The sequence below is a fragment of the Mastomys coucha genome, unplaced genomic scaffold (assembly GCF_008632895.1).
Source record: "Mastomys coucha isolate ucsf_1 unplaced genomic scaffold, UCSF_Mcou_1 pScaffold14, whole genome shotgun sequence".
In the NCBI taxonomy this organism is placed as follows: domain Eukaryota; kingdom Metazoa; phylum Chordata; class Mammalia; order Rodentia; family Muridae; genus Mastomys; species Mastomys coucha.
The window spans coordinates 74,414,408-74,440,963 of NW_022196896.1; the positions used below are offsets into that span (position 1 = coordinate 74,414,408).

General features: G+C 42.0%; 1 protein-coding gene across 3 annotated transcripts in view; it reads left to right on the plus strand.

Annotated features, from left to right (window-relative positions):
• The window catches only part of Mfsd6 (major facilitator superfamily domain containing 6), a 67,267-nt gene that overhangs the window by 8,940 nt on the left and 31,771 nt on the right, over window positions 1-26,556 (plus strand). For all 3 annotated transcript variants that reach the window (XM_031367421.1, XM_031367419.1, XM_031367420.1), the window contains exon 2: window positions 11,450-13,038. In XM_031367421.1, coding sequence (XP_031223281.1) covers window positions 11,501-13,038 — 1,538 coding nt within the window. In that variant the 5' untranslated portion in view covers window positions 11,450-11,500. The remainder of the gene's footprint in view (window positions 1-11,449; window positions 13,039-26,556) is intronic.

The following is a 26,556-nucleotide window of genomic DNA, read 5'->3' on the forward strand; positions in this document are numbered from 1 at the left end:
GGAGATCCACCTGCCTCTGCCTCCCAAGTGCTGGGATTAAAGGCGTGCGCCACCACCGCCCGGCTTATTATGCTCATTTCTAAAGTTAATCTGTGATCATATTGAATTTTATAAATTTATCTTATAAAAACATGTAAATAAAGAAAATATCTAAAAAAAAAAAATGTTGAACTGAAAGAAAAAAGAAGTAAATCTGAGCGAACAAAAAAAAAAGAGAGACACATATTACTATTGTGAATTGCCAAGTGACAGAGTAAAGAACAATATGAGAAGCGTGTAATCCTCTCTCAGCTGTCTGTAATCTTGTGGGTACGGAGGAGAGATCTGTGAAAAGATCGAAAATGGGATTACCTGTAAGTCCTGTAATAATTCCTACAAGTCAGGCGTGAGGAGAGGGTATGAAATGGAAGTGGAGGGAGGAGAGACACACAGTGTTACAAGATGAATCAGGGTCCAGGCCTTAACAATGGCTGCATCAGATACAGTTTACAAAGTGCCCTTCTTCCTAAAACATACTGTCACATCTCTAATATCACCCCGTGAAAAGTTCCTACACTAAAATATAAGTTCAGATGGTGGGATGTTTCTAAAATCCAAACGTGGGCATTCTACTCCGCCCACGGGTTCCTATACACACCTGGTGCGGGGCGGGGCGGGGCGGGGCGGGGCGGGGCGGGGCGGGGCGGGGCGGGGCGGGGCGGGGCGGGGCGGGGCTAAAGCCCAGTATGCACTATGTCACTCTCACAGCTACCAGGATACAATGCCCCCCTGCTCATTTGCAGCCGAGGAGGAGACTAAAACTGAGAAGTTAAAACATCCCCAGAGTTTGGACATCTGTGATTCTAGTCCCTGCCCGTCTTAGGCTCCCAGATCAGAATTCTTCCTCTCTCCTGAATGACTCTGCATCTCTTTCAGCTCCCTCAAGGAACTCCCTCACAGGGACTTCTCCTATGCTTTAGCTTTTGAAGCAGTGCATTGGAACTTAGAGAACCTCTGTTTTCTCTGGCCTAGAAATCACAGACTATATGATTTTCACTGTGTGAACCATGGGCCACAAAGTGGTTGGTTGGTGGTGAGGTTAGATTAACCTGTTAGATTAAAAAGAAAATGGATGTCTGTATTTTCAGTCTTTAGTATCGTGTTTTGTATTGTTTGTCCTTCAGCCTGGTATTCAAGTATTTTGTGATCTGTTCTATCTGGCAACTTGACATGCTCCATAGTCTTGCTGGAAACTCTTTAAGAAACTGTGGTTCTCCTCTCATTTCCCATCCTGGAAGACTTGTTCATGGGACTGGATCACATCGGACATTGTGTTTAAATATTATATACAATGTACTTTGACAACGCCTCCTCCTAACCTCTGTACCTTCCCTTTTCACCCCTTCCTGCTCCCACTTACCACTTTCTTCCCCCTGACAATAGTATATGTCATTTGTACACATGCAATTTTATGTGTCTATATAAAATGTAGGAGCCACAAAGAGTAAACATGGTATTTATCTCTCAGACTGACTTAATTTACTTAATTTGATTATCTCTGCTGAGTCCATTTGCCTGACAGTGACATGACTTCATCCTTCCTTATTGCTCAGAACTTTGTCCTTGTGGATTTATCCCACACTTTTTTTCATTCGTTCCTCTGTGATGGATACCTCCCTTGGTTCCACAGCTTAGCTATTATGAATGGCAATGTAACAGACCTTGGTGTGCAAGTGTTTCTCTAATGGTTACCTTGAGTCCTTTGGGGACTGGTAGCATTAGGTCATATGGTAAATCTACTTACAGTTTTATGAGGAACTCCACGCTGATTTCCATTGTAGATGGACTAGTTTATATTTCACCAGCAGTATATAAGAGTTTCCTTTGTCCATATCCATCCCTGCATTTGCTGTTTGTTTGTTGCTTGTTTGAGACATGGTCTCTCTATTAAGTCATGGGTGTCCTGGAACTCACTGTGTAGAGCAAGCTGGCCTTTAACTCATGGAAGTCCACCAGCAGGTGCCTTCTGATGCTGGGAATAAGTGTTTTAGTGCTGGCTAGGGTAAGATGGACTATCAATGTGGTTTTAATTTACCTTTTCTCTGATCACTAAATAGTTTTCATTATTTATTGATTATTTGTACTTCATCTTTTGACTGTCTGTTCTTTTCGTCAGCCCATTTATTGACTGGGTTGTTTGATTTCTTGTTTAGGATTTTGAGTTGCTTGCCTGTTCAGGTTCCAGCCTGTCAGATTGTGGCCATAGAGGAACCCCCCCCACACACACACACTCTAGAGGCTGTTTTTTCACACCCTGTTATTTGTTCATTTGCGCAGAGGCTTCTTAATTTCACCAGAATCCATTGGTTAATTAGTGGAATTGTTTATGAAGTAGCTCTAATCCAACTCAGGAAGTTCTTTTTTGGTACTTGTGCCTTGAGGTGTTCTCCCCACTTTCTCCTCCAGGAGTTCAGAGTTCAGGTCCTACATAAGGTCTATGCTCCACTCATCGTTGGTTCTTGTTTAGGGTGAGTTTGAGATCTGGTTTGGTTCTTCTGAGTATGGATGTTGAGTTTTCTCAGCATTGTGTTGGCGTGTTCATCAAAACTCCGGTGGCTGTAGTTGTTTGGCTTATATCTGAATCCTGTGCTACATTTCATTGGTGTGTGTGGGTTTTGTTGTTGTTGGTGGTGGTGGTGTGTATTTGTGTGTGTCTGTATGTGTCTCTGTGTACACATGCTAGCCAATACCACACTATTTTTAACTCTGTAGCTCTGCAATATAACCTGAAATTAGGTAAGGTGAAGCCTCCAGCATTATTCCTTTTGTCTAGGATTTCTTTAGTTTCTGTGGTCTCCTTTGCTTCCATGTTCATTTTAAGATTTTTTTTCTGATTTCTGTGAAGAATAGCCTGGGATTTTCGTGAGAATTTTATTGTGAATATCTACATTGCTTTAAGTAGCATAACCACCTCTACAGTGTTAATTCCTTCAACACACAATCACGGGAGGCCTTTCTGTCCTCTATGTCTTAAAATTTTTCTTTTTCCAGTGTTTTAAACTTTTTATTGAAGAAGTCTTTGATTTCTCTAGTTAGGTTTTTGTTTTGTTTTGTTTTTTTTAAAAAGCAATTGTAAAATGGATTGTTTTTCTGGTTTCTTTTAATTCTTAAAACATTTGTTTGTGGGGCAGGAGTGATGGCTTAGCAGTTAAGAGCACTTCCAGGGGGCCAGGGTTCAATTCCCATCACCAACATAGCTGCCCACAACCATCTGTAACTCCATTCCCTTTGGGGGATCTGATTCCCTTTTCTGACCTCAATGGGCACTGCATGTACATGCATATATTCAGGCAAAGACTCATAACATACAAATAAATAAAATCTCAAAAAAGTATTTAAAATTTAAAAAAAAAGAAACAGTGGTTGTTCTTGTGTAAACACATGCATGGTATGGGGCAAGCATACCAGTGCATACAAATAGATGGAGACCAGAGGACGACTCTTTAGAGTAACTTCTTCTTTTTTTCTTTACATGTGTTTCAGGGGTCAGACATAAGCCACCCGGCTTGTAGAACAAGTACGCTTACTCACTGAGCCATCTTGCTGTGCCCTGGTATCTTTCTCCCCATGTGTATGTGTGTTATTTATTGGTATGTAGGAAACCTGCTGAGTTTGTCTCCTGCTGCTGTCTGTCAGACCGAAGAGTTTTCTGGTGATATCTTTAGGGTTGCTGATGTATAGAGTCACAGTCTGTTACAAGCCCTTCATTTTCTCACAAGCTTATGAACTCTTTACTCAGAACTCCTATTGTCTATAATTTGTCATTGTTAATTTATTATGCAGTATGATGTAGCTTCTATTTCATTACTGTTCTCTATTGCCACTTAATACTTTCACATTATTTAATGTATCTTTGAGTTTAAGGATTATTTATACCTACTATAAGCATGACTTTGAGGCAAAAGAGCATGTGTTTGGCATCTTACTTAATAGCTACACAGTACATCCAGAAATAGCACCCACTAAAAGCACAGACTATCTGAAATTGAATTCCATCTCTTCTGTTTACTTTGGATATGAGCTGGGGCTAGCTCTCTGCTGTGCCTCACTTTCCTCATCTGTACAGTAGGAAAGTGGTCATGTGTATTCTGGGAACTATAGTGAAGACTGAATTAATCCTTAAGAAGTCACAACAGGTTAGTAATAATAATGGTGACAAAGCACAGTGCTTCTAATTGACATGTGAGTTACACCACTATGAGTTAATTAACATAAATATGCAACCACAAATTATGGATCTCTTTGTCATCTTACAGACAAGTTTTGTCAGGAGTCTGGGAAGGGCTTTCCAAGGTGGCAAGTTCTGAGAGGAGGCTCAATTGCTGTGCAAGGCTGTGGGGCAGCTCTGTAGGCCTGGACATAGTGCTGACAGCTTGGAGAGCCCAGCTGGAAACTGGATTAGAAGAGTGAGGATGGGCACTGTGTCTCAGCTTGTCTCAGCCCTCAATGTCACAAAGCCTCAGAAGGAAGAAGATTCCAAAGCCAGCCATTACCTGTGGTGTGCTTCAGTGCCTTGGCTGCTATACAGCCAAGTTCGTGCTTTTCATGACACTGGCTGAGTGACTAGCAGATACTAAGGCAATCCTGATCTTACAAGATCTGCTGGATCGACACCATGTGCGTGCTTCTGAAATCAGCTCTTCCAGAAAATGCTAGGGTTGAACTGACTGCCAGAGAGTGGAGTATAAATGCTAGGACTCTGAGCCTGGCTTGTACTGGTTTCTTCCCCTTGTCTCTGCTGGCAATAAATTGCAGCAGTCAGTGGCCAAGTTCTGCTTTAGAATTCATATTGCTTAATGACATTGCAGTGATAGTTCACAAAGCAGAGCTGGCTCTACAATTCAGGAAATAGATGGCTCTGTTTTACAGCTGCAGCCAGGTTTCTACAACATTGGCTTCTAGTAGCAATGGCACAGGGGACACTTTGCTCCGATGCTAACCAGGGATTGTTTACTCTCTTCTTTGATAGCTGTGCCACTGCTACACCAAGACACACTTGGTCATCATGTTCATGAGTCTGATCTTGCAATTAGGCCAAGTAATGCCTCAGCTCTGAAGCTGGTTCCTCTCAGAGATGTTTCACTACTATCCATCCTCTTAACATAGGTCTGTGGACATTATACATTTAAGCCACGTTAATGTAAATACCAAGTGAAAAAAACTGTCTTAGCAAGGATGATTCCACAGTCTTACAAAATAATTCAGAAACCCCCACTGTAGGAATGACAAAGTGTAAGTGCTAGTAGGAGGCCTTTTAGGGCCACATTGTTGATTACTGACATTAGAATCTAACAGATGACAAGATGTTTGGCTTTCTACAAAATAAACAAAAGGCCATGCTTACCCAGTTAGAATTAGTTGCAAACCTGTCCTAGAGAAGCTCAGACATGTCTTTGTACAACAGGTAAGGAAGCAGTAAGAACAGAAGCTCTCGCTCAGATGTGCTACATGGGTCTGTGTTAGCTGACCACTGTCCCAGTATTCACAAGCTGCTGTAACAAAGCTCCACGTGTGGACTGGCATCTAGGGTAATTTCTCATGGTTCTGGAGACAGGGAACTCACAGGTCACAGTGCCTAGTGAGGACTGCTTCCTGCCTGGAAGCGCTGTATTCTCCCACTGTATTCAGTGGGAGCAGCTGGCTCCCACTGTATTCTTACAGGGCCATTTCTCGGGAAATGTTTGGGAAAAGAGAAACCTGTTTTGTTGTTGGCTAGGGATCTAATCCTATCTCAGAGGTCTTTCTCTTAGGACCTTTGTCTAGAGACATCACAGTGGTGCCTATGGCTTCTACTTAGGCACTTGGCAGGGAGATGCAAACAGCTGTGAATAACAGAGTTGCCCCTCACTCAGAGCACACTAAACCTCAGGCATTGCTAACAGTCTGCATGTTTGTCTGGTCTGCGTTTGTAACAGATATAACCCAATTCAACAAAGGTACATTGGCTCTAATAAATTTTAATTTTATTAAAGTGCAGGCATTGTTTCTGGCTTGTTACTTTCCCTTGGTGTTGTGGGAAGTATCTAGGACTAGCTCCTGCGCCAGGTGATCTCACTCACTCGGTTTCTCAGCCAGCCAACTCGACAGCCCTGCTAGGCCACATGGCTCCCACCAGGCCATCTCTCGGACACTGCCCCCCAACCCCCAGTTCCTCTTGCTTTCATGGAATGCCCCAGGCACCCCTGGTTAGCCATCTTAACACCTAATTACCTGGCAGAATTAAGACTCTTAATGCTTAGTAGCCAATCAGATTTATGTATCAATAATATAATAATTTCAGAGCAAAATTATAATGATAAAGCTTTAACACAATTATTCTAACTTTTTGATAACACCACGTCAGCCTCCATTCTGGTTCTCTCCTCCTTAGACCTCTCTTCTCTGTCTCCTCCACTTCTTGCTCTGCCTCCCTTCTCCTGTCCAATCACAAGCCTTTCACTGCCCTAATGTGATTGGGCAGGGAAAATCCTGCAGCACCTTGGTCCTGAGGTAGCAGAGATGGCTTCATTTGTACCTTGCTTCATCGTTGTTACAGCAGTTGGGTTCCATGGTTGGATTCTGTTTCCTCAAAATCCAAATAGGACATGAAAGTAATGTCTAAAAATGAATGTCCTGGGCCAGCCTAGTGCTGCATGTCTTCAACCCCAGAACTTTGAAGATAGAGTCAGGCAGATCTCTGAGTTTGAGGCTAGCCTGGTCTACACAGTGAATTCTAGGACTCCCAGGGTTATACTGTGAGACCACTGTCTCAAAAACCAAACCAAACCAACAAAATCTAATGTCCTGAGTTTAAACTAAAGTAGTTTATTGCTTATATTTTTTTACATTGACATTTCTGAGTGTGTCTTCCGTACAGACAAAAGGGGATGTTCTGTAGTTATAGAACATTTCCTTAGTTAGTTAGTTGCATTTGTTGATATCTTATCCATTTGGGAACTCGTGGGGGAAACTTAGAGAACTATAATGAAAGTCACTGGAATCCAGAAGAAAGCTCGGCTAAAGTCTGCATCCTGACACAGAGTTGGACTCGGTGCCCTCCTCTGACTTTCTTGCTAAAGTCTCAGCAGTGTTTGTGGAGGACAGTTAGGCCACTGACATCTGAGAGCAGTCAAATGTTTTATACAAGTCTAAAGAAATATCGTGGGTCAGTGACAGAGCTGGTTTACTGATCACTTGACAAGTCTAAAATCACATGATTCCACTTAAAAAAAATCCATAATAATATAAACATTGTACCTATGGATTGGATTATATTTTGGCAGGTATTTATATTTGTTAAGTTTTATACACACATATATATGTATATACATATATCTATGGTACTTCATTGCATTTATGGTTCCAGAGGGTTAGAGACATGAGAGTATAGTGAGGGTATGTAGGTAGGAACAGCTGAGAGCTCACATCTGGAGCCACAAGTAGGAGTCTGAGAACACAATGGGAATGACACTAAAACCTTAAGCCTGCCTCCAGCGACACATCTCCAACAGTGTGACACCTCCTCATCCTTCCCAAACAGGCTCACCAACTAGGGACCAAGTATTCAAATATATGAACCTATGGGGCATTTTCCTTAAAACCAGCACAGTTCATGGGATTCTGTAGGCTGCCAGAGTAAAGAGCAGCTGCTCTGCTGGGCAGACCCTCTGATGGGATTCCAGCCACCTCTTCTTGTTTTCTCTACTTTTGAAATTATAGTTAGTAAACCAACCTGTGCAGATACTCTAAAGTGCTTTTATGTGTCTTGGATAGTTTATAATGATTTTTATCTTTTCAAATATTTATCACTCCTTCATAGTAAAAACAAATATTGTCTTTGGATTTTCTGAATGGAAGATCCCTGGATTTTTATTTTATTTTTATTTTTTAAAGATTTATTTATTATTGTAAATATGTACACTGTAGCTGACTTCAGACACACCAGAAGAGAGCATCAGTTCTCATTACAGGTGGTTGTGAGCCACCATGTAGTTGCTGGGATTTGAACTCAGGACCTTTGGAAGAGCGGTTGGTGCTCTTACCTGCTGAGCCATCTCACCAGCCCATGTGAGGGTGATCTGGCTGTGACATCTGTCACCCCATTGATTGCCAGGGTTGATTGGGCTGATCTGGCTGGCTAGGCGGGTGTCCCCTTCTTCCCTTACTGCTCCATGTGCACCCCTCCCTAAGCTGCTCACTCAGTTGAAGAGGACGAACTTCCCTGAATAGAGGAGGGCCGGTCTTCAGTCAAGGGTATAACTGCGCTCCCCAGCTAGCACCTCCAAACAAGCTCTCAAGGCTTTTATGTTTTAAATAAAAGCAGTGTACGTAGAGCTTTAAAAGTAAAACACTTAAAGATCACTTGTTTTGTTTTTAAAGCAGATAACGACAACAACAACGACAACAAACTGCTTGACCTTCGGTTTCCTTGCTCGTTTTCCCCTTTCTCTCTGTGTTTTAGGTGACTCTTTGGATACTCTGGTTTATGGACTGTTGAGCATGTCTCCAGCTGTAGGAGGTGTGGAGCTGCCTTGCTGTCTGTGCCTTCTTGCTCCCTAGCACAAGCTATCCTTTGGTTATCTTTGTCAGCGTGACTGGTTACCATGGGGACACATAGGGAATTATGATTGTCTTCCCTGCCCTGTGCAACCTTTGTTTTCTCTGTACTTTGTACCATCTCATCCCAGGCTGTCCCTGAGCTCTTTACATTTCCTCTCAGGACCTGGTGAGATGTATTGGTGTTTGACTAATGTCCTAATGTCCTTTGGCTGACAGAGCTGCCAGTTGAACTGCTAAGTTGAACAGAAGAAGATTTTAATAACCACAGAAAAATAATAGCAGTACATTGTTAGAAAGTCTGTCATAACCCAGCAGTAAGAGCTTTTTATCTGGGAAAACAAAAAAACAAAAACAAACAAAAAAAATGTGTTTTCTACTAACATAAATAAGGTTTAGGGCTGGGAATGTAGCCTGGTGGTAGAGTGCTTGCTGAGCATGCTCAAGGACCCTGATTCTGCCCCAGCTCCACAGAAGGGAAAAAATGGGGAAAAAATGAGACTGGGAAATGAGTTCTTTTGCTTAGGCTTGTGAAGCCAGCAGGATGGGCAAATGTACGCATTGTCTTAATGCTAGGAAGCTCCATACTGATAGGACCAGGAATGGCTTAATAAATAATCCCAGATGCGTAGTTGGGCATAGCTCTGAAGGCCAACTGTTTTGGAAGTGTTTCTTAAAGCAAAGGGAACTGTGCTGGAAAAGGCAGGGCTCAGAGCTAAATGCAGCTATCAGGAAGTGTGGCAGGATCCAGCTGATCAAGAGCAGCAAGAAAATCAGAGCTTTGATGCCCAGTGATGGCTGCTTGTTACATCACTGAGGAAGCATTAATGTTCTGGTTGCTTGACTTGGGCAAAAGGTCATATAGTTGGTGATATTCCTGGAATCCAGTTTAAAGTAATTAAGTAGCCTGTGTATCTCATTTGGCTCTGAAGAAAGGCAAGAAGATTATGATCAGATGTTTTGTGAGGGGGAAATGCCATGGTAATATATTTTCATATTTAAAAAAATGGAAACGAGCCAGGCAATGGTGGCGCGTGCCTTTAATCCCAGCATTTGGAAGGCAGAAACAGGAGGATTTCTGAGTTTGAGGCCACCCTAGTCTACACAGTAAGTTCCAGGACAGCCAGGGTTATACAGAGAAACCCTGACTCAAAAAAAAAAAAAAAAAAAAAAAAAAAAAAGAAAAAAAGAAAAAAGAAAAAAAGAAAAAAAAGGAAAAAAAATGGAAATAAATCAAAGGGGGAAATTATCTAATAAAGTGCCAGTGGCTTATTTACTTAAAAATGACTCATGAATTTTACCTCAATTTATAAACCATTTTTAACCTAAATATCCTGAAATTAGAAGCTAGAAGCCATGTGCTACATCATTTTGGGGGCTAGAAGATAAATAAGCTTACTACATAGCTCTTACTAAATTGTGTTTCCAGGTGTACATGATGATGATACATGCATTTATTTAATCCAGAGGTCCAGCTAGTCTACAGAGCAAGTTCTACATAGTGAGATGCTGGCTCCCCTCCCAAAAAGTTTCTAGGAGCCTTGTAGAAATTTACGTGCATGATTCTGCATTTTTGAGTGTCAATTCATATTGGGAAAAAGAAGTTAAGATCGTGGCTGGGAGTTTCTCTCTGTTGGAGAAAGTTAAAGGATTTGAAATGGGTGTAGGGAGGAAGCCTCTTAGCACCAGAATATTTTACTGGAACTAGAGAGGACAAAGTTTGATGCAAGCACAATCTTGTGACTTTTTAGTCATTTCTATAATAAAAGTAAGAGAAAGTTATGGCATGTAGCATGGTTTCTATAAATTTATACTACTGATGTATTGCTAATCTTTCATACAGAAAATACCCCCTCTTTCAGTTTATTATATAATATATGGTATTTGACATTTTGGAGGTAGAAATATCCAGTCTTTTGATACTGCAGTATGACTCTTGTTATTTACAAATGTGTCCAACTACATTCATAGCTATTCAAGAATACATGTAGCCCACAAGCTGCAGGCTGTTTAAGCTAAGTACTGCATTAGATCGTGTGTACTGAAGCTATAAAGCAGGATTCAAATCCAGGCCCTGCCACCTATTAGTTAAGCTTGCTAGGCCAATGTGGACAGAATAGTAGGCATGTTGTGATTAATGTGAATTAATACATATAAAAGACTTTAAGTATTGCTTGGTGTAGTAAGAGCTCAGTAAATGTTTTCTTTTTCTTTTGTATACTCTCAACTAGGAGATTACATCCACATCTATTTCTCCATGTGTGTCTTGCTGGAGACCAAACCCAAGGTCTCACATTCAGTAGTCAAATGTTCTACCATGGAGCAATATGGCAGCCCTCAAAAGATAGTACCTGGTTTTGGTTCTAATCACTTAAACTCAGTCCCTAAGTGACTGTTTAGAGCAGTGGTTCTCAACCTGTGGGTCTTGACCTGAGCTCCAATCAGTGGTCAGAAGAATTCTTAATTTTCAAACGAGACTTTATTTTATCTTTATTTATATATATGTATGTGTCCCTCTAGTGTGTATATGTATGTATGTATGTATGTATGTATGTATTATGTGTATGTAAACATGTGTATGTGCCTTTGTCTGTGGAGACCAGAAGAGGTCATTCGAGCCCTGAAGTTGGAGTTAAAGTTGGAAGGGTTGTGAGCCACAGGATGTGGGTGTTGAGAACTGAACTTGGATTCTGAGCTGTTTTTCCATCCTTGTGTTTAATTTTTTAAGGCTGGTTTCTTCGGTTAGGACCCTATGGCTGTGATAAGAACTCTCTCCCCAGCTGTGATTTTTGTCTGCAGCTTGAACCTCCTCCTGTCTCTGCAGACAGAGCTTCTGATTGCCATTGCTAAGTGTCCTCTACACTTCATTTTACAGATCACCATTCAGGATTTTGAAGGTCACTGACCCTTATGCTGGTGGTAAGCCATGGCTGCTGATGATAAAGTTGCTATCCTAACTGATGATGAAGAGGAGCAGAAGAGAAAATATGTGCTTGCTGATCCCTTCAATGGTATCTGCAGGGAACCAGAACCACCTTCTAACGAAACCCCGTCCTCCACAGAGACGTCCGCCATTCCTGAGGAGGAAATAGACTGGATAGAGAAGCATTGTGTGAAAATCAACAATGACCTTCTCATCTCCAAGGTGTTTTATTTTTTCTTTTACTCTGCCTATGGCTCTCTTTACCCTCTCCTACCTGTATATTATAAACAGCTGGGAATGTCACCTAGCCAGAGTGGACTGTTGGTGGGCATTCGATACTTCATTGAATTCTGCAGTGCCCCCTTCTGGGGTGTAGTTGCAGATCGTTTCAAAAAGGGCAAAATCGTCCTCCTCTTTTCGCTTTTGTGTTGGGTTTTGTTTAACCTGGGCATTGGATTTGTCAAACCTGCTACCTTGAGATGTCTACCAAAGATCCCCCCAACAGCTCACCCCACCAATGTAAGCCACCCAGTAACTGTCCTGCCAACGAACTCCTCCACTGTTGCTTTCTTTACCACACCACCAAAACTGCTCCAGAAAAGGAACGTGCTGTCGTTGTCTGAAACCGAGCCCAATATCTCAGACCTCTTGTCAACAGCGTTGACCTTGACCAGTGAACCCACACTACGGCCCCAGACAGAGGGAATTACCCACCAAGTTACAGGCTTGATTTTGAACACAAGCACAGTGACTCTGCCCTCCACAGGAAATGTCACCAGGGAGACAACCATTGCTGTGGTCACCACCACTAAATCTTTACCATCTGACCAAGTCACCCTTGTGTATGACCAACAGGAAGTTGAGGCGATATTCTTGGTTATCTTGGTGGTTGTCATAATAGGAGAATTTTTCAGTGCCTCTTCTGTCACGATTGTAGACACAGTAACTCTTCAGTACCTGGGAAAACACCGAGACCGCTACGGGCTACAACGCATGTGGGGTTCCCTGGGCTGGGGCCTGGCCATGCTGTCTGTGGGCATTGGGATTGACTATACTCATATAGATGTGCTCATTGATGGGAAGGGGTGTAAGGCCCCCGAGTACCGGAACTACCAGATTGTCTTCATCGTCTTTGGAGTTCTCATGACTATGGCCCTGATCGTTGCCACTCAGTTTCGGTTCCGATACAACCACTTCAACAATAGTGATGGTAAAGGGAAAGAGGTGGAGATCCCACAGGTAGAAAGGGACAACTCCACAGAGTCCTCCGAAGAGACTCCAACTGCCGCGACTCACTCGCAGGCCTTCAATTTCTGGGACTTGATCAAGCTGCTATGCAGTGTGCAGTATGGCTCGGTGCTGTTTGTGGCCTGGTTCATGGGCTTTGGATACGGCTTTGTGTTCACCTTTCTCTACTGGCATCTGGAAGACCTAAATGGAACTACAACCCTCTTTGGGGTCTGTTCAGTCCTGAGTCATGTGTCCGAGTTGACCGCTTACTTCTTCAGCCACAAGCTTATTGAGTTGATTGGCCACATCAGGTAAGAGAAAGCTTTCTATTGGCCCCTCCTCAGTAATTGAACTTTCCATTGCATAGCTCCTTGAGAGTGTTATGATTTGGGTGGGGTTATGTTGGGGCAGAGCTTTCTGTGGCTCCTCCTCCTTCACACAGAAATAAAAGGAAGCAAGACATAGGTTTAGCTGGATTATCTAAGAGAAACAAACAGGAGGCTGTAATAACCACCCCCAAAAGACATATAGGTATGAGGTTGTATATTAAGGAACTCTGACAACTAATATTTCCAAGTATCAATGTAGTGAATTCTATTATTTCCTGAAGCTCAAGGGCTTACCTGTCTGTGACACTTATGAAGGATGGTTTTAGTGGATAATGATTGTCTTTCTCCATCCTTTATATAGTTTCAGATACTTACTAATAATATAGAGCTAGGGACTATGGCACATAAAGAATGCCAGAGGCTGGACATGTAGTTCAGTGGCAGAACCCTTGTGAATGTGAGTTTTGATCCCCAGAACTGCCTGGAAAATAAAAAAGAAAGAAGGGGAGAAAAAAATAACTTATATTCAATAAAAGTGTGATGGAACATAACATAGTCCATGATTTTATGTGGAAGAGATTTTCATATAACAGTTTCCCTGAATTAGCTTAGTTTTTAAAGTTTTGTGTGCCTTGATGACCTTTTACTTGAAATTTCTTATGACAGCTGCCTACTTTTTCTGTACTGTAGTCTTTTACCATTAGCATCTGTATAAAGCAGATCGAAAAGTACCTGGCTATATAGTTTTTCTTGCTCTAAAATGGGGAGTGAGCTACATTTAACACTTATGCTATAGAAAAGTGCAACAGACTTATCCACAAACTACTAAGTTGATCTCACTAAACACTTGTGTGTTTGTGTCTGCGATACTCTTCAGATCTCTTTTGCCATATGAAATTTTGCAGGCATCAACAGTGGGAAGGCTTAGAAAACAGAGTGATGCTTATTCATTCTAAGGTGAAGAGAACGTTCCCTCATTTAACGTCTCAGTGGGAATCACGCTTTCCTTTAAGTCATTGTGAAGACTTTTTCTTGTTTGGTTTTCTTCATGAGGTTGTGCCCCGTTTCTTTTCCTCCTCACATCTTTGACGGTGTGCTGTCACTAAAAGCCAGGTAGTGTATGGATGGCTCCCATATTTTGAGCCCCTGTGGCATAAATAACAGAATCACTTAGAAAAGGTACTTAAATATTAGGGGTTCTCGAGAGCTCCTCTCAATCTTGTGTAAGCCATGCCTAGTGCATTGCCCTTGATGAGTTTATTCTCTGCACCTGGATGTGGGAGTGGCCTCACTGCTCAAAGTAGCTTTTTAATCAGTATTTTATTTCAAAGGACATGTCCAGTTAGGTGTCATGTAATTTCCAAACAGAGTAATTTAATCAGTCAACAACATAGTTGAAAGCAGTATAAAATATATGTACATTTTCAAATATGCCCTCCTTACATCTAGAAAAAAAGACACCTTCTGGCTATGTGAAATATCTATTTTCTTTTTATGGTTTTTGTTTATTTATTTTCTAGTACTGGTGGTTGAGCCGAGGGTCCCATGCATGCTGTGTATGCTCTCTGCCACTGAGCTATCTCCCCAGGCCTTAGATACCTATCCTCCGTAACAAAATCATCGTCCATTCACTGCTGTGTTTGGCAGTTCCGTGAGCTCACACTTGTAGTCTTCCTTTCTAAGCAACATCACTAACTACTTCAGTTCTACAGTTCACATTAATCCACTGGCTCTATGTACCCAACCCATCTCCCTCTTCCTGCTTAGTGACGTAATCAAATAGGGGGCTTCTGCGGTTTCACGGCTGCTCTCAAGAGAGCTTTGAGGATTCCATCAATGTGAGATCGGTTATTCTCCCATTTAGCTTTTAAATTCTGTCCATCAAAATATTGCTTAGACTCTTGAGGGATGCAAGCACAGGCACCTGAGTGTGAATTCCTAGACTCCACAGGTAGTCTGGATGTGGTAGTGTGTCTGAAATTCCAGCACTCTGGCTGAAGCAGACGGAGGGGTGAGCTTACAGGCCAGCTTCGTCTGTCACACACAGCATGGAATCAACAACCCGGTCTCAAACAAAGCAGATGGTAAGGATGGCCACCTAAGGCAGTCCTCTGACTTCAGGCACATGCCTAGCATGAGTGCATCTGCGGCTGCAAACATGATCGTTGACCATACAGCTACACACAGCATACACAGATACATAAAACATGTTACTAATTTTAAAAATTCTAATAGTTACAGTAAGATTAAACCCACACTTGTCCTCACAGACAAAGGGCTGTTTCTCTTGGTATCAACTTTGAAAGCCCAGTCAGGTGGTGGTTGTTGAGCCATGGGAGTTGAAATGTGTAAAGATGACCCCTCAACTTTTTGTTGGAAAAATATCTGTACATGATAAAGCCCAGGGAATTATCTTTCTAAGAATTTTAGACTTTACACAGATTCTTAAATCTAAGTTCCTGGTGTATTTCTTGTTGTTTGGTTCCTATGGAGAGTTTTTGGAGTTAACACTATGTTAAAAATTTGAAAATATGCTAACATAGTTGCAACTATGTCTTCATAAAAAAATATGTGCAATGAGTGTGGTGTGCATGTGTGTGCGCATACTTGTGGAGACTCTGTTAGGTGCCTTTCGCCTTGTCTTTCTTTTCCTTTGTTTTTCTCTTTACTTTTTTTTAGGGGGTGGGGGCTTGGGGTAAGATATCTCTGTGTAGCTCTGGCTGGCTTAGAAGCCTTTATGTAGACCAGGCAAACCTCAAACTCACATAAATCTACCTGTCTTTCTCTGCTGGGTGGTGGGATTAAAGGAGGCAGCCACCATGCCTGGCTCTCCTTGTTTTATCTTAAGACAGGATCTGCCTCTGGTCTGGGATTTGCCAATTAGTCCAGCAGGCCAGATAGCCCAGGAATCTGTCTGTCTGTCTCCCCACTCCTGGAATACAAGTATGTGCCTGGTTGTTTACATGGGTCTGGGGAACTGAACACAGGTCCTTGTGCTTGGAAGGTAAGTATTTCATGATGACTGATCTGTTTCATCAGTCTACTGTTTTCACAGATTGTTTAGATAGTTTCATAATGAAGACCATTTCACAGGAAAAAATAGTTTTTAAAAACTGCCTATCTACTTTTGAATCACTCAGTAATTAAACAGTTCCACAAGTGTACACAGTGTCTCAAGGAAAAATTCAACAGTCTAACTTACATAGGCACAGAATAAATAGTTTCTGACTGGGCCTTAGATTTTGCCCTTCTTTGTAAGGTAACTTTGCCAGACAAATATGATGATTCTTAATGTTTGCACTAAAAAAAGTCTCTTTTATTTGAAATGATAAGACTTTGGAATTTACTGCAAGTATATTTCTAACCCTGTTTATGTAAAGGATGGTTTACTGGAGTTCTAAATATAGCATAAGAGCATGTTTACCTTGATGAGCACTTGAAGAGTGATGAGTAGGTTGTGACCAAAAATAAATCTTGATAAGTCACTATAAATTTATAAGCCATTGTTACTCAGTCTTTGGCTACCACCTATGTTGTTCTAGTTAAATTTAGTTCCATTTTAAGGGATTTATGAATGTCTACTCAATCAGTTTGCCCCAAAATTCTCATATTTAAGGTCAGTCCTGGCCTGTAATGTTAGAGGGAATAAAATATTACCCATTGTTTTCTATATATTAGAAACTTATGTATTTACTTAATATACTAGCTATGTACCATAGGCTAGCCAGTTAGTTTGGCAAAGATGACGCAGACAGCAAGAGGAGCTCCAGGCTTCCAGAGGGGAAGACTGCAAGAAGACCCAGGACAGGTAGGAAGTGCAGAGCCGTACTTGACCGAGGATTCTGGAAAGAATACATGGCACACTATGCTCATTGGAGGAACACAGAGCCTAGAAGAGGGAGAGATGGCCTCTCTCTCTGTGTCTAGATTTGCTTGTTTGCTTCTCATACTTTTCCTTGTTTCTGCCCATCTCTTTGTGCCATCTCCTGCTCCTGGACCTGATGCCTCTGAAGATCACTAATTCCCAAGGCTATGCTTCCTGGGATCTGCCACCCTGTCTTCCACAGAGTTCAGCTAATGTGTTGGTTCTCCACCAGCAGACTCCTAAGAGGGCTTTTATAGTTCCCTAGACCCAGGCTGCATCTAGATTAGTGACATCAGACTCCGCTGTGTATTTTTTAAAGTCCCTAGTGGGTTCACTCTGCAGCCAAGGTTAAGAAATGCTGGGCCAATGAGATGCATGGCTGACAGGAAGTCGGGAAAGATCCAGGGCATTTTTCTGTCTTCTCCGAATATGTAGCATGGGCCTATAACCTTTGTACTCTATTCCTTAATCCTTCTAAGTGTCCCTTTCCTTGCCTGCAGGACTTGTCACACATACCTGTGGTAATTGGTACTTAGGGAAACTGGTCTTGTAGTAGGTCGTTCCACTGCTGTACCCTGGGCACTGGGTCTTTTCTTTCTCTCTCTCTCTCTCTCTTTCTCTCTCTCTCTTTCTTTCTTTCTTTCTTTCTTCCTTTTTATTAGATATTTTCTCTATTTACATGTCATATGATTTCTCCCTTCCTAGTTTCCCCTCCAAAAAACAAACAAACAAACAAACAAAAACAAGAACAAACCCATGTTGCCTCCCCCCTCCCCATGCTTGCCACCCCACCCTCTCCCACTTATTGGCCCTGGCATTCCCCTACACTGGGGCACAGAATCTTCACAGGGCCAAGGGCCTCTCTTCCAACAATATGAACTAACGAGCTCCCAGGAAGTCAACCACCAACCAAGGACTATACATGGTGGGACTGATTGTTCTGGGTCTTTTCAACTTAAGATGTCTCTGCGCTGTACCAGACACCATCTCTGGAACATGCGTGTCTAACCTATGGGTCCATCTCTGGAACATGCGTGTCTAACCTATGGGTCCATCTACTGTGTGGATGTGTGGATGTTTCCTCTCTTTACTTCACTTGGCCATTCAGACGCTGCTTGCAGTAACCACAGTTTCAGGCTTCTCCCTTTTCTCCCTTTACGTACTCAGAATAAGACAGATTGGTGCCTGTTTCCCTGGTTAGATGCTGACTCATAGAGTATCCAACAGCCTAGGAAGAATTCTGGTGACAGTAGTGGCTACTGTGACGAAATAAAATGAAAGTCAACAACTTCCTTGTTTTTCCCCAACTAGACAAAGTCTCACTGTGTTGCCCTAGCTGGCCTGGAACTCTCTGTGTAGACCAGGCTGGTTTCAGACTCATCTGCTGCCTCTGCCTCCTGAATGCTGGGACTAAACTAAACTGAATGCCACCACGCCTGGCTAACTCACTTTTTGATTAAAAAGCAAGACAATGGTGGACTTTTAACAACCTCCACTTCCCTTCTAATTTAAAGGAGCAGCACTTCTTTTAGAAAAGCATTTCCTCCTGGGCTGATGACTCAGCAGGTGTCTGCCACCAAGCCTGCTGACCCAACTTTAGTCACCAGAGCACACTTTAGGAGAAAACCAATTCCTTGGAGCTGTCCTCTGCCCTCCACACACATAGTCACCTGTGCACCTCACCTCCCTGTCCCCACAAAGCTAATGAGTAGGAAACATTTATTCAAGTATTTGATCACAGTAAAATGTTTTAAATGACACAATTAAGTTTGTAATTATGTTATATGTGCTCTGAATGATCAATTATTGCTTTGTAGTATTTAAAATAATCAGGGTAATTGTACAATTTACTTGAATAATTCCCTGGGCCTTGAGAATCTCAGATTAACTGGATGCAAGGAATGTATGCTAAATAGGCGTGGAAAGACAAAGGCTATTTAAGATCAAACTGATGCTGGTGTGAGCAGTGTGACCTTTCCTTGGTGGCAGATGGGAAACATAGCATGGTTCAATGCAAGCAAGTCTCATTTTTCACATGAGGTGGCCACTACACTATAGGTGGCCTACAGCCAATTCTGAAGTTGGGGCCTACACAGTCCCTGTGGGAGGTGGGAACTGTTTTGAACTGCAGAAGTAGCAGCAGAAATTGGCAGACACACTTTGGGAAGGTGAAATTGATGGACTGGATCAAAGTGGGAGGTTACAGACCCTGATGTGTCCAGGTAGGGTGTGGTAGCTCTGAAACAAGAAATCCAGAAAAGACAGAGTTGAAGAAAAGGGGAAGCATAATGACCTGGATTTAGTGTTGGGTTTAATTTGAAGTTGGAATACTCTACAGAGAGCTGTCAGGCACACAGCTAACCACTCTAAACTTGGGTGTGAAGATTTGGGACAGTTTAAACCACGAACATAGATAAGATTGCTAAGGAAATCTTGTAGGCTAAAAAAGGTAGTGGGCTGTGGAAAATCAATTACAGTTATCTCCAAGACAGCACTGCAAGCCCCTGATGGTGCTGAAATATTGGTCTGTGACCTCTGGCTTCATGGTGAGAGCGTGTAGTGTCTTAGGGATGTCCTATGGACCTTATGTAGCTCGTTTTCCACATCTGGCTTCAGAAGTTGTTGACCTTCAAGCTTCCTCCAGTATCATTGTGAGAGGTAGGGGCCTGGTTTATGAAAGGCTGCTTCCTAGCAGACGCTAGCACAAGCTAAACGAGGTTGTCCAGCTCTCAGACAGTGAACCCAGAGCTGACACTTGATAGTATGTGGCAAGTTAGAGAGCTTTCGTGCCTGTCATGTCCTTTGCTGATGAGCATGAAGTTATTAGTGCCTGTCTATTGAGAATGGTTTATGAAGGCTAGGTGGAACATGGCAGTGTCTCATTGCAGTGACTGGTACATTGAAGGGGGTCAGCTAATGTTTGATTGTTTAGTTAAGTTTCTTGTAGCTGCATGACCCATTGGGTCTAGTAAAAGTGCAGGTAACAATATAACATCAATAGTGTGTGGATCAGCCAGTGGCTAGGTCAAGGTGCACAGGGTCTGTCAAACAGCGGATACCTTCCTCAGACATCTTGGTCAAATCAAGATTTTTTTTTTCTACCAACTTATGGTGATTGTAAATTGTCAGATGAAATGCCATTATATTGAACTGGTAGTACAATAACTGACAAAACCTTTATGAGAGAGAGAGAGAAAAGAGAGAGAGAGAGAGAGAGAAGGAGAGAGAGAGAAAGAGAAGGAGAGAGAGAGAGAGAGAGAAAGAGAGAGAGAGAGAGAGAGAGAGAGAGAGAGAGAGAGAATGAATATGTACTTTCTGGTATGAATAAAGATGTATATGAAGACAACTGCTACAGATTTCCTTCCTCAGATTCCATTCGCCTTATGGAGAAGACAGGTTCTCTCTCTGCCCTTGACTTTGCTAGTAGGCTAGACCAGCCAGCTAGTGAGCCCCAAGGAGCTGGTTGTCTCTAGCTCTCAAGTACCCAGGATTATAAGAACATGCCACCACACCTTATATGGGGTTCAAACTCAGCAAGGACATTGACAACTAAATTATCTTCCCAGCCCAGAATTTTAAATTCTTATAAAACATGAGATGGTCTTAGATATCAGTCTAGTCTAATTAAAATTAATTAGTTCCAAACAATCTAGTACCCTTGCCTCTGGTGAGCTGATGGACTCTAGCTAGTTAATAAAATCAAGTATACTAACCTGGCCATGGGAAGGTGATGCCCTGGTTTTCTCTGCCTGAGCAGTCTGAGTGGTTGATTGTTCTTCATCGTCACACAGAAGGCAAGGACACAGTGTAGTCAGGGCCGTAGTCTTGCTATGGTGTCAGCGTCAGTGTGGTGAGTGTGGAATGATGAGTGGTCTGTTGTGGGAATTAGGTGTTTACCCCCAAGATCTGAGGCAGGTAGATTGCAGTCAAAATGACTGTGTCCTTTGCCTTCTGTGTAAAAGAGACTGTAATCACCCTGGAAGCCTCTATTTGAAAGCACTCAGTTTTGTTCTTGCTTGTCATATTTTTTTCATTTGTGTCATGAAAAAGTGTGGCGAAGCATTGCAGAGGACAAATGTACAGTCAACCTCTAACTCTTGAAACCGGTCAGTCAGCCAAACACTTGTATTAAATGTTTACATTCTCCTGGCCTGTGATAGGGTTGAGTGCCTTGCCTGACTGGTTTTGGTGATGGCCTTCACAGAGCCAGATTGAGGCAATCTCCCTCCATGCAGGTGGGGACTCTGTAGACCGCTTAACTCCCTGGCAGAACATTCTATCCAACAGAGCTACAGCCAGAAGTACCTTACGGTGCGGAATCCTGCAACTCCAATTGTTACAGTTCCCTTTAATTCCTAAAAAGCTAGTAGAAAGGCAGTCCTTACCAATAAAAACAATATCAGCTATAAAATTTGACTAGGCAGCTCACCAGGATCTCACTTTGAAAGAAAATTCGGCAAAGTTGAGAGGGTAGTGGGATACATTCTACCTATAAAGAATCCGATGAGTTACAGACCTATCCAGGAATTCCACAGTGACTAAAGAGAGGCAGGCAATCTGTAGCAGTTACTAATGCTGGGACAGCACAGCCTGGCCCTGGGAACTGAGAAGACCAGGGATCAGCATTTCTGGGATAAGTGTTTCCCTGGCTCTTCAGCAGCGATGGTTTGTTTCTAACATTGAGCTTCAGCATTAAATAGTACAACACAGTAGAAGACTGCATTAATCCTAGTTTTAAAGGAACTGGAGTTTAGAAGGTCTAAGGTTTAAGAAGCCAGGAATTTTAGAGGATAAGGATATGATGACTCCTAGCACCTTGCTGGTCTGTGTGAGCCCCTAGGAAGATGATACATCTTTACTCCTGTTGCCAAGAGACCCTTGTTTAATACAGTCCTGTTTCTGAAGAAACTAAACAGAACTCCCCTGTTGAGCAGTGCGGCCCACCAGAGCTCTGGAGTGAAGACTGCCCCCACACTCCACACTGCCAGGTGGGCCTCTGGCTGTGGGAAGCCACGGTATCCCAGTTCGAGGGGGTGGAGAGGGAACAGTCTCGTGGGTTCTCGGTCTCAGGCATCCCAGATGTCACTGGATACCACGGAAGAGCTGAGAATGAATTGGGGACCCCAGAGGCAGCTCAGTCAGCCCCAGGGTTGAAGGGAGAAAAGGGCCAAGAGTCCTTGGTCTGGTCTCCAGGCTGGAAACACTGGGAGACTTTCCTGTGGGAGATTAGACATGACTTTTTAGGGGAAGGCCTAATCCATTGCTCCAGCACAGCGAGTCTAGATGGAAGGAGGCAGTCCATGGTCTTAATATCTTTATTGTAGAGAAAGAGAGAGAGAGAGAGAGAGAGAGAGAGAGAGAGAGAGAGAGAGAGAGAGAGAGAGAGAGAGAAAAGAGGTCAAGCAGCCCCTTTTATAGTGGCCTGGGCTATCTTTCTGTTCCCAGGGGCGGGGCATACCTGGTTGTGGTATGTTGACTGGGGGTGGAAGCCAGCCAGAATACTGGGAGCTTGGGGCATTCTCTAGTCACAGGACAATGGAGTGAGGGCTCGTGGTTTCAGACTTCTGTGTCTGGGGGTATAGCTTTACTGTTCTGTCCCTTGTAGAATTTTCTACTGAGTCTCCAGAGTAAGCTTCACTCAACCAAGAACGCAGACTACTTTTCATGGTCCAACACTCCCCAATCCAACTTTACATGCATGTCTGTGTGTCTGTCAGTCTGTGACTTATAGACACATACAAAGTTAATAGGTATTTTTACTCATAAAGTATAAAATATTAGTACAGTTGGGTGGGTCTGAGATGGAATTATTAAATAGGTAGTAAAATGATCCAGTTAGAACTTTTCTTTAGGAATCAAAGTTAGTGACTTTAGATTTTTGGATTTGTTTTTGTCTGTGCTGATGGATCAGAAAGAGAAGCTAGGTCAGAACAAGTTCATCACCAGTGATTTTCTTTGTTAGTTGTGCAAACTGGAGCATTTTGAAATTAAAATAAGAGCAACTCTTGGCTACTTTTGTCTCTCCAAGTCCAGTTTGTACATGGAAGACATATAAGCCATATTTTATAAGTGCAGTCCATAATGATGATAGCAATTAAAAAAAAGAAAGAAAATACAAGACAAATTTGTTTATATTCTCTTTAGTGTCATTTCTCTCTCTTTCTCCCTCTCTCTCTCTTTTTTTCTCTCTCTCTCTCTCCCTGTCTCTCTATCTGTCTCTCTGGTGTGTGTGTATGTGTGTGTGTGTGTGTGTGTGTGTGTGTGCATGTGTATGAGAGAGAGAGAGAAAGAGAGAGAGAGTATACATATGTGGAGGTTAGAGGACAACTCTTGCTTCTGTTCCTCCTTAGTTGCTGTCCAGATTTTTTTGAGACAGACCCTCATGGGCCTGGAACTCACCACGTAAGCCAGACTTGCTGAACGGTGGCACAGAATCTGCTTGCCTCTGCTTCCCTAGTGCTGGGATTACAACTGGAAAGGGGGGGGGGGGGGGGGGCTGCCACTCCTAGTATGTTGTTTTTAAATGGATTCTGGGGATTAAACTTAGGTCATGTTTCCAAGGCAAGCCTTTTACCAATCAAGCTATCAACCCACCCCCTTAGTGCCATTTCTTAAGGCCTTGGAAATACAATATATGCATTCAATCTCTGTGCATACAGCACAATTATGCATACAGCATAATTGTAACTATAGCTATTATTATTTTTATGTGGGTTTGTTTCTGTTTTTAAATTCCTTTCCAATTCTGCCTTCAAAGAAATGAATACATATCGCAAAAGCTTCTTGGAGTTATTTCAAGTTTAGAATATTATTACTAAAGTAAAGTAAAATTTGAAAAAAATAGAACTTGTGATTAGGACTCGAAGTATTTGACTTATGTCCTTTGAAAGAGCATCTTTGCAAAAGTATATCTGTTTAATATATCCTAGTCCTAAGGCTGACTTATTAATAATGGTCCACTTGGAACTCAGCTATTCATAGCTCACAACAAAAGGCTGCTGTTCCAAGAAGGAAAACAAATTCATAGTTTTCAGTTGTTAGCATTGTGTTCTCTTCCACCTTCAGGGTTGATGAGGCACTTGCAGGCTTAAAGAGAGAAGAACTGACTTGTTACACTTCAGTAGCCTTGTGACTGTAGCCTGCTCCTGTTCACTACATGACTTTGGTAGCCAAGGTGTGCACTGGACAATCATGAAGACTTTCCCTATATGTTCTCTGTTACACAATCACAGTGAGACTCATCTAGTAATGTATGGTGATCTTAAGTTTGACATTCCCAGTGACCTAAGAATCACAGAAGGTAATGAAACATTTACACATACACAAAAGAAAAACATGTGGCCATTTATGTATGTTCACTGTTCTTTTCCTACAGCAAAAAGCCGAGCAATGGCATTCAGTATGGTATACTCATAAGAAGGAATTGCATGAAGAGGTAGACTAAATATGTCAGCACAGAAGACTCTCAAAATACCAAAACAAAATTAAGGGGGTAAATGTCTGAATGATATGCTTTGATATATTTATTAGGATCTAACAGTACATAAATATTTAAAGTTAAGCATTTTCATGGATAAACGAACATATTTAGAAAAGTACTGAATGGAGAGATACAGAGTACATTCTAATTGTTATGAGACTTGGAGGTTTTTGACAAGATGTAAGGAAAGGGAGCAAAGAAAACCCACACTGTTTGACAATGTCCTATCCAAGGAAGGAGGGAAATGGGTCCGAAGTTTCCATTTCTTGGTGCTCAGTGTTCTCAGCATTTTCTTTTGTTTGTATTTCCTATTGGAAAAAAAATTGAATACCTTGTCTCTTTATAGTGGACGTATATAACCATTCTACTATTGAAGACCCAACTATATATGTGTAAGTCATTGTAGCTGTGTCTTATAGAGGCATATCCTTCCAAATATATCAGGTACACACTAAGAAGTTTTTATACTTACTATGTTTATTACAAAGTTTTCCCTAAATAACATAAGCATAAATTATTAAAAATGTGCTCCATATTATTACCATAGCCTCTGGCTCTATTTTCTTTTATTTAATAATGAGACTTGGTCATATTTATATATCCAATTAAGAATTTATGTTCTACTGTGTCCAACAACAACAGCCCTAACTTGAGTAGTAATTATAGTTCTTTTTTATCAAAGAGAGTGGGGTTGTAGTGTGAGTGTTGAGAATGTGCAAGGACCTAGTCTGAACAGCTGCGTGATTACTGGATTCCTTCAGTGTTGGTCTACTTTAGACAAACCAAAAGCCTAAGTCATTTAACTAATTTTATTTCTACATATCCATTGAAATATTTAGGGAGTTGCAATTATATAATTTGGAAGAGAAGAAATCCCTAGAAGCTTTTTTTTTTTTTTTGTGATATCTCTCTCCAAAAACTTTTTAACCTAAGGAAGAAAAAAAACCATAATTCATTCTTATTTCTGAATTATTAAGAGCTATTCTTTGGTGACTTTCTACTGAAAACATGCCTGGCTCTGTAACAGGCACCAGTTATTAAATCTTTGCTTTCCTTGGAAGACAACACACAGAATGTGGTTCTGGCATTAACAATGGAAGATGAACTTTTATACCTCCTGGTTTTGTGTCTTTGGACCATGCCACTGTGTGTTGTGGTTGCCTGTAGAGGCTGTGATTGTGGTCCTGTCCTGGGTTACCTCCACAGCCAGGCATTTCACTCCATTTAGGAAACTGAGAAAGAGTGAAATAGTCAGCCGAGGTTTCACTCCGGCTGCTAGTCTAAGTCCTAGATGGCTGGGTAGTATGGCAGCCATCTTGTTTTCTCAGTTTTGTGAGTTTCAAGCTCCTTGTTGGTGAAACTGGAGCAGCTACTGTACCTGAGTTCACTGCATGTTTAAAAGCCAGTGAGATAATGCACAATATTGACTAAGTGCTCAGCTTGGAACAGGAGGCAGCACCATTACTTTATAAGTTCACTCCCTGAGCAAATGTTTATGAACTACACAGTCTTGGCAGGCACCTTTGTAGCTGTAGGCAAACATCAGCATATAATATGACAGATGAACAGGCTTCATGGACTAATGTTCTATTGGGGTGAGCAATAAAGAGTAAATATTATTGTAATTTCATGATATGTAAAACATGCCAAATCAGCGAAGGCAGGGGAGTGGGTTGAGTGTGGGTATTTTGGGTGTGTATGTATGTGTGTGTGTGTGTGTGTGTGTGTGTGTGTGTGTATGAGTGTGTGTGTGCTTTCTCTGAAGAAATGTCAGTTGTTCAGAGTCCTTCACATTAAGATTTGAGGGACAAAGAAAATACAGGAGTGTGAGTGGCCTAAGTGAGCAGAGCAGGCAGGAGTCCTGCTTGGCTCAAGGATCTCAGGAACAGTGACAATGCTCTTCTAAGAGGGATGGAGTTTGAGCAGGGGATGACGTACACAGTCCTTTCTTTCTTTGAAAAAAAAAGTTTATGGGAAGACAGTATATCTGTGTACATGTTGGTGTGTATGTATATGTGTCTGTGCATGTATGTGTGTATGCATTTGGGGACCAGAGGTTGACATCTGGTGTTTTGCACTGTCACTCTCCACTTTATCACTTGAGCAAGGGCCACTCACTGAGTGGCTGACTGGTTGGCCAATGAGCATCAAGGAT